General features: G+C 39.1%; 1 protein-coding gene across 22 annotated transcripts in view; it reads right to left on the reverse strand.

Moving 5' to 3' along the window:
- The window catches only part of DLG2 (discs large MAGUK scaffold protein 2), a 2,168,441-nt gene that overhangs the window by 1,070,978 nt on the left and 1,077,484 nt on the right, over positions 1-19,979 (reverse strand). For 19 of the 22 annotated variants that reach the window (XM_063783330.1, XM_063783332.1, XM_063783324.1 and 16 more), the window contains one exon: positions 6,188-6,349. In XM_063783330.1, coding sequence (XP_063639400.1) covers positions 6,188-6,349 — 162 coding nt within the window. The remainder of the gene's footprint in view (positions 1-6,187; positions 6,350-19,979) is intronic. The other 3 variants (XM_054661589.2, XM_009423839.5, XM_054661588.2) reach the window with 1 other exon arrangement.

Raw genomic sequence — 19,979 nt, forward strand, 5'->3', positions numbered from 1 at the left:
ATCACTTAGGCAGCTGGTGTGCACTAAAGACAGATGAATCTTAGAACCAAGGCTTCAAGTAATACACGACGATGGAGAAAATGATACTCAAACCTGTGACAGTGAGATTATTCAGCTAATGATTCAGAGCCCACTCAATGTGACATTTAAACTGTTATCCAGCAATCTCACACTCTGTTTAGGCATGCCATATGTAAATTCTCCATTAATACTAGAGAGTCACATTGTTTTCTCAGTAGGATTCTGGGGGAAGCATCTGATTATGTGTTTTGCCTCCTTTTCTTCCTTTTAGTGTTTGACCCAAGAATACTAGACAGATAAAAGAAGGCAAAGAAGTTGAAAATATGACAGTTCTAATGGAGACCTTGTACCTTTTTAGCAGTTCCCTGATTCTAACAGGCTTCCTTTATGAGAAAATAACCCATTAGATTTTAATCATTGCAACTTTTTCAACAGTTGAACTGTGATAATAACAACTTGATTAGGAAATGTATCCTATTGCTATAAAAATGCTAGTGCTTGAATCTGATATCACAGTGCTGTGCTGGAGCTCACTCATACTAGCTCATGAGAGCCTCATGTGCCTCCATTTCCACATATTTAAAAAGTAGCTTTAGGTTGGTAGCCTGAGATCAGCCATGCTGGGAATATTTACATCACAAAATTGGCCAACCTTAAAACGGACTTTTTTTTTCCCCTAGAAAAATGGTACACATTTATTCCTATTACTATTGGTGTTGAAGGAGAGATACACAGAGTGTCTTTACTAAGACAATCTAAAAGCATATCTTGAGCTATAAAACCCCAGATCATACTGAATGGACAAAAGTTGGAAGCATTCCCCTTGAAAACCAGAATAAGACAAGGATGCCCTCTATCACCATTCCTTTTCAACACAGTCCTGGAAATCCTAGACAAAGCAATCAGGCAAGAGAAAGAGGTAAAAGGCATCCAAATAGGAAGAGAAGAGATCAAACTATTCCTGTTTGCAGATGATATGATGCTATACCTAGAAAACCCCTTAGTCTCTACCCAAAAGCTCCATGATCTGATAAACAACTTCAGCAAAGTTTCAGGATACAAAACCAGTGTACAAAAATCAGAAGTATTCCTATCTACCAACAACATCCAAGCTGAGAGCAAAATCGAGAACTCAATCTCATTTACAATAGCCACAAAAAGAATAAAATACCTATGAATACAGCTAACCATGGAGGTAAAAGATCTCTACAACACGGATGACAAAAAAATTGCTCAAGGAAATCCAAGATGATTCAAACAAATTGAAAACATTCTGTGCTCATGGATAGGAAGAATCAACATTGTTAAAATGGCCATACTCCCTAAAGCAATTTACACAGTCAGTGCTATTCCTATCAAACTGCCAATGACATTCTTCAAAGAATTAGAGAAGAACTATTAAAATTCACATAGAACCAAAACAGAGCCCAAAGAGCCAAGGCAATCCTAAGCAAAAGTATCAAAGCTGTGAGTATCACATTCTTGGACTTCAAACTGTACTACAGGGCTATAGTAACCAAAACAGGATAATACTGGTAGAAAAACAGACACATAGACCAAGGGAACAGAATAGAGAGCCCAGCAATAATGCTGCACACCGACAATTATCTGATCTTCAATAAAGTGGACAAAAACCGGCAATGGGGAAAGGACTCCCTAGTCAATAAATGGTGCTGGGACAACTGGCTAGTCACATACAGAAGATTGAAACTGAACCCCTTCCTTATACCACATACAAAAAAATCAACTCAAGATGGATTAAAGACTTAAATACAAAACCTAAAACTATAAACACCCAGAAAGATAACTTAGGAAATACTATTCTGGAAAGAACCTGGTGAAGATTTCATGACGAAGATGTCAAAAACAATTCTGACAAAAACAAAATTTGACAAACGGGACCTAATTAAACTTAAGAGCTTCTACACAACAAAAGAAACTATCAACAGAGTAAATAGACAACCTACAGAATTGGAGAAAATTTTTGCAAACTATGCATCCAATAAGGGTCTAATATTCAGAATCCATTAACAAGCCAAAAAACAATCTTTTAAAAAAAGTGGGAAAAGGACATGAGCAGACACTTTTCAAAAGAAGATATATATGCAGCCAAGAAGCATATGAAAAAATGTTCAACATCACTAATCATTTGAGTAATGCAAATCAAAACCACAAAGAGATACCGTCTTACACCAGTTAGAATGGCTTTTATAAAACGTCAAAAAATAATAGATGTTGGTGAGGTTGCAGTGAAAAGGGAATGCTTATACAGTGCTGGTAGGAATACCATTATTTCAGCTATTGTGGAAAGCAGTTTGACAATTTCTCAAAGAACTTAAAACAGAATTGTCATTCGACCAAGCAATCTCATTATTGGATATATACTCAAAGGAATATAAATTGTTCTGCCATTAAGACACACGCAAAGGTATGTTCCTTGCAGCACTATTCACAATAGCAAAGGCAAGGAATCAACCTAAATGCCCATCAACAGTAGCTGGGTTCAGGAAAATGTGGTACATATACACTACAAAATACTGCACAGCCATAAAAACTTCGGGAGGCCAAGGCGGGAGGATCACGAGGTCAGGAGATCTGTAGTCCCAGCTACTCAGGAGGCTGAGGCAGGAGAATCACTTGAACCTGGGAGGTAGAGGTTGCAGGGAGCCAAGATTGTGCCACTGCACTCCAGCCTGGGTGACAGAGGGAAACTTCGTTTCAAAAAAGAAAAGAAAAAAAAGAAAGTAAAGGAAAAAGAATGAGATCATATTCTTTCCAGTAACATAGATGGAGCTGAAGGCCATTATCCTAAGCATACTAACACAGGAACAGAAAACCAAATACTGCATATTCTCACTTACAAGTGGGACCTAAACAATGAGTACATATGGATACAAACAAGGGAACAACAGACACTGAGACCTACTTGAAAATGATGGGTGGAAGGAGGGTGAGGATTGAAAAACTACCTATTTGATACTATGCTTATTACCTAGTGATGAAGTAATCTGCACACCAAACCTCCATGATACGCAGTTTACCTATATAACAAACCTGCACATGTACCACTGTACCTATAATACAAGTTTAAGATAAATAAATAAATAAATAGAAACTCAAACACATCTTGTTTAGCATAAACAACACCTCGAGAAGGTCATGATGAAAAAAATCCTGGTCCCAAAATAGCTACCTCACAGCCCCAGTGTAGAAATCCTTGATGAGCCTCCCTTTCCCTCCTCTTCACAATACCTTGGGGCCATACCACAGAACTGGTGGTTCCAAAAAGGAGAAAAATCTATTAGGACCATGGTGTTTTATCCCAGGGGCCTGCTATTCATAGTTGGCTGTTCTTAAAACTGACATGAGGTGCCCTCAATAAAAGGCTAGGAAATTAGTTAGAAGTGACATAAATATAACAGAAAATCTAGGCTAAGAGAAACCCATTGAAGTTGAATACAGTTAATTGTAAGATTCCTGGAAGGCAAAGGATAAAGGAAAAATAGGAAAAATTCCTTTGTTTATATGAGATCTGAGCTTTAGAAAAAGCATACTTTCCCCTCAACTCTGATATACGTTTTCCAAATGAGACAGTGAGTAGCATAATAAATGATAGTGCAATCACCAAAACAGCAGATGTTCAGATAATTATATTATCACGTATATGCTGAAGACTTAATATACAAAACAAAGCTCCCATGGTGCTTTCATTGTTCTGTTCATTTTTTTTTTTTTTTTTTTTTTTTTTTTTACTGTAACCAGGCTAGCATCCCTCATAATTATAATAGCACTAATTATAAAATTTGGACTCTCCCTATTCCATTTTTGAATCCCAGAAGTAACACAAGGAATTTCACTACTTTCAGGCATGATCCTACTCATAAGACAAAAGATGCACTTATTTCAAATATTTCATCTATCATTATTAGTTGACTTAAATATAATACTAATAATCACCATATTATCAATTCTAGTAGAAGGATATAAAATGCTAGACTTGATTATCCTACCTACTTTGCCTAAAGTTCTTTGGGAGATATGCTCTAGAGTTGATTAAGGAGGAAAGGTTGGGAAGGGAGAAAGGTGGCGAATTTTATGTATCTGTGTGTTGGGGATTGTGGCATGGACAGGGTCTCACTTCGTTGCCCAGGCTGTAGTGCAGTGGCGTGATCATGGCTTACTCCAGCCTCAACTTCCTGGGCTCAAATGATCCTCTCACCTCAGACTCCTGCATACCTGCAACTACACTTGCATGCCACCTCGCTTGGCTAATTTGTTAAATTTTTTGCAGAGACAAGGTCTTGCCTTGTTACCCAGGCTGGTCTTGAAGTCCTGGGATCAGCGGTCCTCCCACCTCAGCTTCCCAAAATGCTGAGACTACAGGTGCGGGCCACTGTGCTTGATCTATGGAGGTTCTTATAGGGAGTTTTTCAACCAGTTTGAAAGAATAAAACTGAAATGTAAGTACCTTCAATGCAGTTCAGTCTCTCGGCCCTGCCCTTTCTCAATTTTCAGTGGTTTGTAAACAGAGTAAGGATCAGCGATTGTTAGAAAATATTAAAGAGTACTGTCTAACTCTAGGAATCAGCAAGATTCTATACTGAACACAGAATTCTGATTCCTAAACAGGACCTTAAAGACAATTTTGTTTACCCTTCTGGGGAAGAAGGAGTCTTTTCTACAAAACCTCTGACGAGTCATTATCCATTGCTGAAAGATTTCTAGGGATAGGGAACTTCTGTCTCATGAAGTAGTCTATAATTTTTCTGAGTAGCTATAAATGTCAGGAGCTGTGGTGTTAAAATGTTCCCAAATATAATATACATTCCTGTCAGTTATGCACAGTGGATCTGCTTCTGCCTTCCGCATGACATCGATGTCGTGTTTTTCAGATGACAGCTCTTGAGGTAAAAAAGGTTTAGTCCCATGTCCCCCAATTCTTAATATTTTCTTCTCCAGGTTAAACATACTCATTTCCACCAGTCATCCAAATACTTGCAAAGAAATTGCAGAGATTTGCACAATGAATCCCAGAAGCATAATATTAATATTTACATATTTTTACTTACTATATAATATTTACTGGAATTTGATAATTGGTCTAATATTTTTATGTATTGGTAGTAGCTATAGCTAATTTATTTGATAATACATTTTTAGCATACCAATATGTTTGAAATGTTCCAAAATTTGAAACGTAAGGTTAAGCATAAGTTAACCTCTCTTAGATGTTTTTGCAGGTATAATAAGATCCAGAGAACACAGGAGACACTTTTATGTCTTTATTTTTTATTGTAGCACAGCTATGTAGAAGTGCTGGCAAAATGAATGTTCTAGGTGATGAAAGAAATTTTTGTTTAGCAATAATTACTAAGGAGTTAATTGGTAGGTGCTTTTATTTTTTCCATTTCAATTCTGTTATTTCAGCCATATTCTGATTTTTTTCTTTTTAAACTTTAATCAACCTTTATAAGCTTTTTATCCCAAACACAAAATCCAGTAGCACCAGTTCAGCCAAAAAAAAAAAAAAAAAAGCAGAGTAATTTGCACAGCCAAGGGGCATAGAAAAGTATTTTTCTCATTTAATTATACCTTCTTCTTGTCAAAATATAATTTATCAAGCAATTGTTTAAAATTAAATTTTAAAAAGTAGAAAGTGTTGGGAAAAGTATGACACCGAATTGAAATAAATCTAGTAAACAATTTTCTCTAGGATAAAATAGAGGAATTGATTAGACAACTCACACATTTTCCTTTATAGTTTAGACAGTAAGGCAATCATTAGATGTGATCATGTTATATTTGCTCCCTTTGTCGGACCACGAGTACTGACAAACAGAGAGCATCTGAGCAAAACCCTGATGTACTTGGGGTTTAAAAATATGTGGTTAGCTTATTTTCCCTTTCAGTGTTTCACTCTTGGCGCTTTCTTTACTCCATTCTCAGCAACTAAAATGATTTTTCCAGATATTCAAACAATTGCAATAAAAATATGTCCCAAAAATACAAGGTGGGCCTCCAATGCACAAGAAAGACCCTTTGGCAACCCGTGTCGTCTATCATGTTTTAAAAGAGCCTCATTTAATCGGGCCAGCAAACATCTCCATTAGCAATTAAGACCAACTACTGTCACCAACTATAAAGTCGGAAGAGCAATATAACTGACCTTCAGAGGAGAAATATGAGACTGCAAGACGTATCCATGGACATTTTCTATTTGAGAGAGGTTCTTTTCTGATACATGCACGAGTTCTGGGCCTCTTACTTCATGGGTTAGTCGAGGTAAGGAATGATCATGTGGAGCGTCCTCATCTTGATATCGATACTTCTAGGAGAAAAGAAAAGAAAGGACAAGTATGTATATATCAGTGTTTGTAAAGGATATAGACTGAACTTCATATTCTAACTTCATCAATAGGACACAGTGTGCACCTACTGTTGACTTCACCAAATGGGCTTTGCTGCAGACTTTTCTGGCGGTCACCATAGACCAGGTCAAATGCAAGCAGAACTGAGTTAACCACGAATATTGACCAATGTCCAGACTTGTTTCTGCCTGATAATATACTCTCTTTGTTTATGAGCTACAGAAAGGCGATAACAAATGAGACAGAACATTTACTTTATTCAAGTAAGTGAGGAGGTAACCCTCCTGACCAGAGTAGCTAAGTATGTGTTAAAAATTCTAGGTTATGGATGGAGAAGAAAAAAAGTACTGAGCAAGAAGAAAACAGAATTCCAATATATCTCATTTAGAAAACTTAATTTTCTTTCAGAATGTGTGAGTGATTTAAGTTCCTTTTGAAATGAGGAAAAAATTCTGTCACCCACATTATTTGTATTAGACTCAAAGAGAAGACAAGCTTATCTTTCTTTACTTCACCCCCTAGGAGAAGGAGTATTGATTTGGGTTAGTCAGATTCCAGGACAAAAGATCACAATTTTTAGAAGCAGAGCTAGCTCTTTTAAAGAACTTTAAAAATCAAGGCAAGTTATCTGCCTATATTGTATGGCTCCCTGAGGGGACAGAGGTAAATACTTCTTCTCTCTTGTTCCCTTTTCCTCTTTTCTTAACCATCTTGCTTACACATGACTGTACCAGTAAAGATTATTGTTTGAGTCTTCCAAACAGATATAAGGAAGTTGGCAGAGAAAAAAAAAGGTTCAGGGTTAGGAATGCTCTGAGGGAACTCAGCCCTCTTCTTGGGGTCCATCTCCATTTTTGGCCTCAGCCTGGGTCTCCATCCTATTTCTGTGTCTTTTTCTAGTTTGTACCCCTTTTCCCTTGGATCTGTCCCTTTAGAGTTCCATTGTTCAAGGCTGTTGTCCTACCTGGGAAAGATGAAAGGGAACCCTCTACATCTGACCTCTTAATCAGATAATAAAGTGTTAGTTTGCTTTACTTTGCCTATGTTCCTTGTGCATAACACAGGGATATTGGGAACAGGGATCTAAACATTGTCATAACACCATCACAGGCTTAATTGTGATGTCTAACTTCTTCCCAGTGTCCCATTATTGTTATCATCAATGGTTAATTTTTTCATATATATATATATATATATATATATATATATATATATATAAGATTTCTAGGACATCAGCTCTCAGACTGACTCATAGTGGAAAAGTAACAAGAACCACTCCAGGGATGGTAATTCAATCTGTTGTTCACTCTTCCTCAGAAGCAGATTATCAATACTTACACTTATACTTTCTGGGGCAGGGTAGGCTTTCTTCAATGTCCCAAGTAATATCTCTCTCAACAAAAATAACAATGCCATAACTGCAGTTTCCAAAGAACTCTCACATACTTGTTCCATTGCAATCATTCTTGGCCATTTTACCTATGAGAAAACTAACACTCCGAGAAGTTAAGGTACTTGTCAAGAGTCACCTTAACTGACAGGCATAAGCGCCAAGACCCTATCCAGATCATTGCAATCTGAATCCTCTTTCAGTTAACATCAGCCTCTCCTCTACCCCATAAAGAGATGAAGTCCAAGTCTGAAAACTGAATTGGCTGCTTAGTAGAAAAAAAAAATCACAGAGAATACACGACACAATGAGGTTAGAACATTTCTGTGAACTGCAAATACCATGCTTTTGTTTATCTAACCTTATGAATAATTTGGGAATGTAATCTGCCTCAGAAACATAGATCAAATTTAACATTCACTTTTGATCAGTTACGCCCATTATGAGTGGAATAATGTCACACTTGCGCCCATTTTAGTTTCTCTGGCTTTCAACCCATTAACTCCCACGTCTGCTCCACATTTTTGATTCTCTCATAAAGGCACTACCATCTATGTTGTCATCTGAGCCAGAAAAGTAGGAGTCAATCAGACTCCATCCTGTCTTTTGCCTGCTGCCATCTGCCAATTTAATAAGTTGATGAGTCTGCTTGATTTATATCCTAAATAATACTTGAATCCACACTCTCCTTATTCTTCCCATACCCCCACCAACACTGTCCATGTTCAGGATCCCATAAGTTCTCAGCTGGGCTATAGAAACAGCCTCTGAGCTGGCTAGCCTGTCTGTGGGGTTGCCCGTTTCCCATAAATTCTCTACACTGATCCAGGGGACTTTGTGAATCACATGCTGATAAAGTCCTCCTTGAAAACTTCCAATGGCTCACACTGCCCACAGGACAGAATACAAGCTTTCTTACACTGCCATAACCCTACTATATATGCTGAACCCCCATTACTTCTGAATTACTTTTTTTTTATGAGACGGACTCCAGCTCTTGTCACCCCAGGCTGGAGTGCAGTGGGACGATCTCAGCTCACTGCAACCTCTGCTTCCCGAGTTCGAGCAATTCTCCTGCCTCAGCCTCCCGAGTAGCTGGGACTACAGGTGGGCACCACCACGCCTGGCTATTTCTTTTTATTTTTAGTAGAGCCGGGGTTTCACCATCTTAGCCAGGCTGGTCTCGAATTCCTACCACAGGTGATCCGTCCACCTCAGCCTCCCAAAGTGCTAGGATTACAGGCGTGAGCCACCGCACCCAGCCCTGAATTACTTTTGTTCTCAACATTCTCACTCCAATAATTATAAAATAAATATAAACAAACTATTGAGTCTCATTTTTAAGCTTCTTTTAAAATTTGTGGTAAAATACACATAAAATTTTGACCATTTTAACCATTTTTAAGTATACGGTTCAGTAGTGTTACTTATATTCACTTTGTTGTGCAACAGATCTCCAGAACTTCTTCATGTGCATGTTCCCATAACTCCCTATAGTCTCCAATTACAACTCTTGTCATGCTATATGGTTGTGTATTTTCTGTGTTTTTCCATGGAACTGTAAAATCTTGTAAGGACTGGGACCACATTGGTATTGTTTATTCTCACATCTCCAGTCTTTAGTCAAATGCACAACACATATGCTCAATAAGTGTTTGTTGAATATAGCCATGAGCTACCATTACACAAATGGATGAAATAGATATCACTTGCTTTAGCCACAATATTATTTTGGCTACTGGATGAAAACTTTTTCACTATAAAATGCTGTGAACTCAGGTTCAAGTAAAAAGGACAATCACATCATTTGCTTGACACAATCTAAAAGGACATCAGACTATTAAGTACTATATATCTTTCTCCTCATCATTCATTTCAGTATATGCTAAGAATATGAACTGAAAAGAACAACTCTTGACCTCAAGAAGACCATAAATTACTGAGTTATACTTGTGCACAGATAAGCTACCATACCTCGTGATAAACTCAGTTCTGTGGGAGCAGAAATGGGTAAGCATTTGTGGCTGGCTGGCTGCAGCTTCTCAGTTTGAAACAGGGTCTGGAATACCATAAAGAGGTAAAAGATATTCCAGCCAAAGGCACAACATGTGAAGAGACATGTGGTAAGAGGGGATGATGTTTGAGGGAACAGTGAGGTCTTAAAGTGGATTGTAGCAGATGCTATTGTGTCCCCATCCAAATTCATGGAAATCTTTTTTACCCATTGAAGGCTCATATCTGCATACTTTTCAGGAACATTACCCTTAGGTGATTGAAGCCTCCTCTCTTGGATGTCCACAGGAGTCATATTTGAACCCCAACTCTCATACCTCACGGTGAGACAAATCCCGTGATGTGAATTACACTACAAAGTATCCAGCGAGATTAGCTTAAATTTAGACTGTACCTGAACCTATATTTCTGCACAGTTCCTTTGTGCTTCCCTTACTCCCTATGTTTTTTTTTTTTTCTTGGAACTGCCCTCCATAAATCATGCACACATGAAATCTCATCTTAGGTCTGCTTCTAGTGAGCTGATGTAAGACTTGGATGAAGCTTGAGATGTAAGGTACAGTGTGGCAGGAGGAGACTGGAAGGCAGATTGGTGTCCACTGTAGACAATAGGGAGTCATCCAAGAGACCGTGGACCTAAATAATACTCTGCCCAGTGCCAACCAGACATTCCCGTGTTTTTTTTTCTTTGAGTCTTCAGCCTATGACTAAGCAAGAAATGACAAGAACTGATGAGAAAGTCACATCTTTAACTCAAACTCAAGCTTCCAAAGGAATCACCCTGATATGATATAGCAGAATTTCTCTGCTTGTATTCAAATCTTTATTTCCTTTGGCTGAACAAAGGTACTGATTTATAACACTAGGATTAATATTAACACCATCATTAATGCTAATCCTAACACTAATGCAATATTACAACCAATAATAATACCAGCTACAGTTAATGTACCTGGAGCCATATTAAATGCTTTATATCCATCATCACCATATGAGACATAGGTGTTATTCTCTTTATCTTAGACTCAGATAATTAGGTATTTTTCTAAACTTACATACCTGGAAAGTGGCAAACCAGGTTTCAAATACATGTTAATTTCACTCTAGAGAAAGAGCACTTAGTCTTCTAAGTTAGTTAGGACTCAAAGGTCTTCAGAGGACAACTTTATCTTCAGGAAATAAAATTTTTAGGAAATATTCTTACACCCTGACTAAGAATCAACCCTAACATTCTGGGTAATTCTGAGTCAAACTTTTCATTCCAAGGCTTGTCTGGTAGGTACTAATGTCATTCTGGGCACCTTTGAGGATTTCTCTATTGCCTACAAAATGAGGTCCATTGGCTGCAGGCCTCTGTATTGCAGTCTGTGGTTTCTTCTTTTTCTCTCCTCAGCTTGGTCTGTTGAAGGGGACTTGAGTAAAAGAAACTTTGTAATTCTGTGAGGAAAGTCATCGGTAGCTTGATGGGGATGGCATTGAATCTATAAATTACCTTGGGCAGTATGGCCATTTTCACGATATTGATTCTTCCTAACCATGAGCATGGAAGGTACGTTAAAGTTCATTTGGAACCAAAGAGGAGCCCACATTGCCAAGAAAATCCTAAGCCAAAAGAACAAAGCTGGAGGCATCATGCTACCTGACTTCAAACTATACTACAAGGCTACAGTAACCAAAACAGCATGGTAGGTATAGACCAATGGAACAGAACAGAGCCCTCAGAAATAATACCACACATCTACAACCATCTGATCTTTGACAAACCTGACAAAAACAAGAAATGGGGAAAGGATTCCCTATTTAATAAATGGTGCTGGGAAAACTGGCTAGCCATATATAGAAAGCTGAAACGGGAATCCTTCCTTACATCTTATACAAAAATTAATTCAAGATGGATTAAAGACTTAAATGTTAGACCTAAAACCATAAAAACCCTAGAAGAAAACTTAGGCAATACCACTCAGGACATAGGCATGGGCAAGAACTTCATGTCTAAAACACCATAAGCAATGGCAACAAAAGCCAAAATTGACAAATGGGATCTAATTAAACTAAACAGCTCCTGCACAGCAAAAGAAACTACCATCAGAGTGAACAGGCAACCTACAGAATGGGAGAAAATTTTTACAATCTACCCATCTGACAAAGGGCTAATATCCAGAATCCACAAAGAACTTAAACAAATTTACAAGAAAAAAAAAACAACCCCATCAAAAAGTGGGCAAAGGATATGAACAGACACTTCTCAAAAGAAGACATTTATGCAGCCAACAGACACATGAAAAAATGCTCATCATCACTGGCCATCAGAGAAATGCAAATCAGAACCACAATGAGATACCATCTCACTCAGTTAGAATGGCGATCATTAAAAGTCAGGAAACAACAGGTGCTGGAGACGATGTGGAGAAATAGGAACACTTTTACACTGTTGGTGGGACCGTAAACTACTTCCACCATTGTGGAAGACAGTGTGGTGATTCCTCAAGGATCTAGAACTAGAAATACCATTTGACCCAGCCATCCCATTACTGGGTACATACCCAAAGGATTATAAATCATGCTGCTATAAAGACACATGCACACGTATGTTTATTGAGCCACTATTCACAATACCAAAGACTTGGAACCAACCCAAACATCCATCAATGATAGACTGGATTAAGAAAATGTGGCACATATACACCATGGAATACTATGCAGCCATATAAAACGATAAGTTCATGTCCTTTTTAGGGACATGGATGAAGCTGGAAACCATTATTCTGAGCAAACTATCACAAGGACAGAAAACCAAACACTGCATGTTCTCACTCATAGGTGGGAATTGAACAATGAGAACACTTGGACACAGGGTGGGGAACATCACACACCGGGACCTGTCATGTGGTGGAGGGAGAGGGGAGGGATAGCATTAGGAGATATACCTAATGTAAATGACGAGTTAATGGGTGTAGCACAGCAACATGGCACATGTATACATATGTAACAAACCTGCATGTTGTGCACATGTACCCTAGAACTTGAAGTATAATAATAATAATAATAAAGAAACTTTGTAAACAGATTATATTTCCTGTTTCAGCTCTAAGGGGAGTAGAGGCAGGATAGGTGCTCAAGACAGGGATGCCTGGTATACTACTTATGTCTCCCTATCTTAGTTCATTTTGCCCCTGACTTCTGGAATTCTATCCCCGTCCCCGTTCTGAAGCTTAACCCTGCCCCCACCCCAGATTCCTTCATCAAGCAAACTTTTTTAGGTCCTTGATTATCAGATTTAGTGTTGCCTCCTCAGAAGCATTCTCTGACTTCAAAGGTTGGAAATCTGTATCTCCTTTATGCTCCCATAGTGTTCTGCACAGGATTTTGTCAATGAATAAGAACTTTATACTGTAATGACCTCACCATGTGCCTATCTCCCCTAGTAGCCCACAAATGCCTCAAGAGCAGAGGTAGAGTCATGTTCATCTCTGAATCTCCAATGCCCAACCGACAAATGACACATAAAAAGAGATCAGTAAATGTAAGTTTAACTGAATTAAACTGTAATTATCTGAGCAATAACATGATCCGCATAATCAGAAAGCCCTCCCAGCTGAGCTTGCACGCAGTTATACTCATACTCATTTCTACCACAGTCCCCCCTACACAGACAGAAAAAGGCTAAGGAAGTCTGACCAGGCTCTGCTCAGTACATTCTGCTGATGCTTGTGTGAGTCAGAACAAACCATCCTGAGTTTCCCAGAATTTAAAAACGGAATCTTACATGTGCCTGATCTGTCACTGGAGGTTCTCTGGTGCAATTTGGAAGATGGCATTTTGCTGGCACAGTGCATGATAACTGATCCAGAAATTGGAAATATTTCAAGGTTTCATAAATAAAAATCTGAGTTTACCTCTGTTGCTTCATAAAAAGTGCTCTACTTCCCCCTTGTAGCAGGAGTTGGCACAGTACTGATGAGAGAGAGAGAGAGAGAGAGAAAGAGAGAGAGGGGGAAGGAACAAATCAAAAGCTGGAGAGCTAGAACATGTTTGTGTGCACATGAATAGGTGGCATATTATCATACCTAATAGTGAATACTATCCATGAACGCTTTGCTAAGAATGTCACAGAAATTATCCCACTTAAGGCTGATAGTAGCATTATGAAGCAGGTATAAAATTAAGTAATAATTACAGTTCCTTACACAAAGCCTGACATTAAAAAACTTGTTAGTTTCACTGTCTCTGTTAACTATACTGACAAACCATGTTCTCTGTGTCAAGTTTTATCTGTCCCTCTGTAATCCAAGTTCTTTGAGGGTAAGAACCCTGACATGTATCTTTGTATCCTGCAGAGTGGTCAGGCTAGAATGCTACATACATAGTGTGTGTCCAATAGGCCTGTATTGACTGATTGAGTGCTGCTTCTGGAAGAAAGCCTCTTAATTTAAAAAATGTGCTTGGGCTGAAAGGAAGCACATATTCTAGAAGCAAGAAGTTGGTAAAAACAAAATAATAATAATAACAGAATTTCAAAGGGATCCCTAAGGAAGAGGTAAATGAATCTCAGAAAAAAACAGAAAACCAAAAGGACAAAGAAAACGAGCTCAATGATGAACCACGTGAAAACAAAAGATTTCCATTTCGTCTCAAGGCTGTAGAAATTTAAGTTCCATAATTGAGTATTCCCATCTAGGCCCTGCCAGCCACCTTCTTATTTTGAGAACAATGATTTGTTTAAACACTTTGATATTTACTTTTAGGGATTTCCTTTAATAAGATTTCTGCAGTCTGTACCCAGCAAATCCTTTTCTCCAGCTTCTTCCTTTTTCCATGATGCCTCAGCCTATCTATGACCTGTGTCTCATCACTTTTATATACCTACTGCATCCTCACTCCTACTCACTGCCTTCCTCTCTGGAGGGAAAACATGGGTAAAAAAGAAAACAAGAGAAGATAAAGGAATGTTCAGTGCAATGATCAGATCAATATTTATATTCATTTCTTTAATTTGAAATGAATTCTCTGAATGATATCCTGACTGGAGCACAGTTTTATTTCTGTTATTCCAATCCATTCTTTCAGAATGGTTACATATAGGTTGCAAATCTGGGGGTGGAGGTAGGTAGTTTCAGATAGGAGAAAAATGGGAGGAGGAAAGGCAAGAGAGACTACATAATTTTCCCCTTCACTTCCTCAAGGTGACCTCCTGACTTCCCAGATTAGGAAGTTCTCTCCCTGCCTCTGCACACCGCACACTGCTCCCTGCTTCATAGGCTTTCAGGGCACCCTGTCCTTATTCTTCATAAACCTTGGCACATTTTTATTTTACATTTATTTCTGTGATGATTCGCTGGATGTTTGTCTCCTCCACTGAACTAACCGTCCCCGCCCCTCTCCCCATGGGGTCAAGGGCCCCACCTGCTTGGTTTACTGCTGACCTCTAGTGCCTGCCACATAGGAGGTACTTGATAAATGTTTGTTGAATAAGTAAGTACTTTGCAGCCAGATCTATCTTCAAAATAATCACCCTTTAAAAAAACAATGACCCACAATTAGCAATATGGCTTTCCCAAAGAACCCTTGAAAGAGGAATTTTTCCAGTTTGGAGAAGAATGTAAGTAACAGCACTGATGGGAGAAATAAAAAGCTCTCCCAGGTGCTCCATTTGAATTTTTTTTAAACAAAACTCAAAAGTGAAAGGAAATACTTTCCTGCTTTTTTTCCACAAAGAACAGGACAAGCCAGGATGTTAATTAAATTACAAATCAGCTGTCTGCTTGCAGCTGACAGAGCTTTGTGTGCTTCCAAGCAACGTCAGATATTTTAAACTCTATGTAATTACCTACTATGGACTAGCTGCCAGGAAGGATGCTTCATGAATATTTAATGAATTCTAAGATCCTTTTTAAGGAACTGATGATTTAAATAACTATGGGAGAACTTACTCTAGCTCAGTGCCACCCTCCATCTGTTAACTGAAGATATTGGAAATGTAGCCTGGTAGAAATGCCATTTCTCCCCTAAAATGAGCTAGGCTCAGGATCTAGGGAAGGCTAGACTCACACAGGAGAGGTAACTGTAATTCTAAAGTTAACTGTTTAATTCTAAACAGACCTCAAGCTCTCTAAGTCAGAATGGAACCACAGACCTATGAACTGGGAAAATAACGAGTATGGAATTGCAAAATGAAATTTTGTAAGATGCCACACATTGAGGATGCTCTTTATAATTTACAAAGCACTTTCAGCAACACTGTCTTGAGTAATTCTCTCAAGAATTGGATAGATTAAACAGGTATCATCATTCTCATTTCCAAATGAGAAAACAGAGGGTCAGAGGGTTTCTAAAGTGCTAAATAAATAGTAAAGCTGTGTTTCAAACCAAAATAGTCCTCTGGTTCCAAGAGGCAGCCTCACATAGTGGAAAGTGCATGAATTCTGGCATTAGAAACATGATCTCAAATCTTGGTTATACTACTTGCTATCTGGGAGACATCTATCACATTGCTGGATACAACTGAGCTTTGGTTGACTGAAGTCATGAACCAGGAATTACAATATATATCTCATAGAAATACAAAGATTGAATGAGATGCTGTACTCCTGGCATACAGTGGCTGCTTGGCAAATGTAATGCTCCCTTTGGCTTGGAGTCTCAAGAACTTGGTACTCTGCAGATTTGTCGTAACAACAACAGCAACAACCAAAAAAAGTGGTCGCTAAAAGTGAATTTTTCACACAGCAAAAAGTCTTTGGTGGAATGCTCTTCACTTCCACAGAACAGAAACAATAATAACCTGTTATACAATTAGTCACAAATACAGTCCTTGAATTTTTTGTCCATACACATGAGTATTGTCTAAAACATGTTTTCTTTGTAGCAGCTAGGTGCTGCCACCACTGTGCATGGCTGAGTTCACAAATCTGTTGTAACCTGTAGCTTCCCTGTCACTTCTCTCTCTCACGCTAAGCTTTGTTCCTTTGCAGTAATTAGAATTTTTGCCACTGCCATGGCTAATGCTGCTACTGGAACCACGAGAGCCTCCTTGGTTTCATGGTTTGGCAAAGGATTGTCCTTCATCACCAGAGGGGCTGGAGCTTCTGCCTCCTAAGGTTTCTGTCCTCATGGGTCCAAAATTTGAAGACTGATTGTTGTAGCTGCCAAAATCACTGTAGCTTCCTTCACCTCTAAAACTGCTTCCATCATTTACAAATCCATTATAGCCATCACACTGCCACCATATCCACAACCACCACAGCTGCCACCAAAGCTACTACGACCACTGAAGATTCCTCCCCAATCATAGTTCATACCAAAACCACCTCCACAAACACACCAAAGCATCCAGAACTACTTTGGCTTCTTTGGCTCAATGAAGCACTAGCCTTCTCTTGCTTTGACAGGGATGAATTTACTGAACACTCTTTGAAGTTTCCTAACTTCACAGTTGTGGCCATTCACAATATGGTACTTCAATCTTATTCATAGAGTCATGGTCCTTAAGATTTACAAAGGCAAAATCCCTTTGCTTGCCACTGCCTCGGTCATTCATGATTTCAGTCACTTCAATTTTCCCACATTCTTCAAAGTAATGTCTTAGGTGATGTTCTTTTTTTTTTTTTTTTTTTTTTTTTTTTGAGAAGGAGTCTTGCTCTGTAGCCGAGGCTGGAGTGCAGTGGTGCAATCTCTGCTCACTGCAACCTCTGCCTCCTGAGTTTAAGTGATTCTTCCACCTCAGCCCCCTAAGTAGCTGGGATTACAGGTGCCCACCACCAAGCTCATATAATTTTCTTATTTTTAGTAGAGATGGGGTTTCGCCATGTTGGCCAGGCTGGTCTTGAACTTCTGATCTCAAGTGATCCATCCGCCTCGGCCTCCCGAAGTGCTGGGATTGTGAGAGTGACCCACCATGCCTGGCTCTTAGGTGATGTTCTTCAGTGTCTTCTTTAGTGCCACTCATATGGTTTGGATCTGTGTTCCCACCCAAATCTCAAGTTGAAATGTACTCCCTACTGCTGGAGGTGGGGCCTGGTGGGAGGTGATTGGATCATGGAGGTGGTTTCTAATGGTTTAGCATCATCTCCCTGGTGCTGTCTCATGACAGAGTTCTCACGAGATCTGATTGTTTGGAAGTGTGAAGCATCTCCCCTGCCCTCTCTCTTCCTCCTGCTCTGGCCATGTCAGTCTGCTTCCTGTTTGCCTTCTGCCATGATTGAAAGTTTCCTGAGGCCTCCCCAGAAGCCCAACAGAGGCCAGCATCATGCTTCTGGCACAGACTGAAAGAACCATGAGCCAATTAAACCTCTTTTCCTCTTTTCCTTATAAATTACCCAGTCTTGGGTATTTCTTGATAGCAGTGCAACCATGAGCTGATACAGCCATCAACAAATATCTTTTTCACAGTTAAGTAGGCAACTAGTCTTTGAGAATCTCCTCTTGAGACAACTGTCTTTGGTTCCACGACTCTCTCATACCTTATGTAGCATGGCATTTAGGGCTGCATCCACCTCCTCCACAGTGGCATATGTGACAAACCCAAAGGCCCTGGAGCAATTGGTGTTTGGATATCTCATTACCACACAGTCCATGAGTGCTCCCAATTGCTCACAATGGCTCTTCAGACTCTCATGGGTTGTTTCAAACCTCAACCCTCCAATGAAGACTTTCCAGTTATTCGGGCTCTTTCAGAGACTCCGACTTAGACATGATGGCAGTAGGAAGATAGACTTTAGTGATGATTCCTCTGTGGCATCCCAGGGCCAAAAGGAGTAAGGTGACAAATGTATCTCAGTAGAATAACTTTCTAGAACCTCAGTTTCAGAACAGTGCCTAAAAGCGCAGATTCTGGAGAGACGGCCTGCATCAATTCCTACTTTGATAACCACATGACCTTGGGCAACTTATTAAACCCTCTGAGACATGGTAGTCTTATCTGCAAAACTGGAATAGTAACTACCTCACAAGATTTTTTAGAAAGCCAAGTGAGATGATGCATGGAAGGCACTTAGAAGAGTGAGTGTCTGTGATCTAGTAAGTAGTCACTTAGTATAAGTTATGATTGTTTTACTGGAACATTAGATATGTTATTTGAATATAAAAAATCGGAAGAATAGAAAAAACTAAAGGAAAAATTTTTGCCTTTTACTGTTTTGAATTTTTCAAATTCTCTAACTGCAACTTCTCCCACTACTCCAAAACACATAGACAGTTTATCAAATCTCACAGCCCTCCTAGTCTCACAAAGTACACTTCAGCCTTTCTTTACGCCACCTTAAATGCTTGAAAACCTTCTCTTTGCACTTTTGTATGCAAAAAGAATTTACTGAGCACCAATTCTATGCCAGATATTGTACCATGTGCTAGAGATGTAATAGTGAATAAAGAAGATACAGCTCATCCTTGCCCTTTGCTCTTGATGTCTTCTCTACCTCTCATAACTTTCCCAACTCTTTTTCACATACTGCTCAACCTTCAAAACTTAGTTGATAAATGATATCTTTCCAGATGCTTTCCCTAGACATCCAAATTTGGCTAAGCATTCTTATTCTGTGCTCCCATGTCTGACTCCCTGAGAATCCCTCTTTTTTCTCAAAGCATGTATGTCTCTGCCATTCTCACTGGAATGGGAAGAGTTCACAATTCATTATTGTACCAGGGGCAAATATTCTGCTTGGGACCCAGTAGGTGCTTAATAAATGCTACTAAATGGAACTACCCCTGGTAGAGATGTAAGCTCCTTAGACTCCTCTGTACTCCACCATGACTAGCACATCCTAGAAGTAGTGCATAGTCAAGAAGCCTGTCACTATTCTACAGTAGAGCTGGTTATTGAACAGTAGTACCCTGTAAGATTTTCAACAATAAAATCAAAAATTGGTTTATGTTGTGTAGCACAGGTAATAAAGTGAGTTCCTTTGAAAGTTTTCATTTAGCAGGGAGAATTGTTCCGGCTTTGGGTATGACATCCCTGACAAAGAGTATTAGCTGGTGGCTTCCTGGAGTAAAAGAGTTGACAGAAAGAAAAACAGTAACATGCAGAGAAGAACTGAGTTCCCTTCTTCCTTCTCCACTGCCAGCACTGAGTCAGAGCAGCTACGGAAGCATAACACACAAATGAGACAACGCTAAGTATTCTTTTTTTTTTTAATTTTTATTTTTATTATACTTTAAGTTTTAGGGTACATGTGCACAACGTGCAGGTT

Source organism: Pan troglodytes, chromosome 9 (genome assembly GCF_028858775.2).
Source record: "Pan troglodytes isolate AG18354 chromosome 9, NHGRI_mPanTro3-v2.0_pri, whole genome shotgun sequence".
Taxonomy (NCBI): Eukaryota; Metazoa; Chordata; class Mammalia; order Primates; family Hominidae; genus Pan; species Pan troglodytes.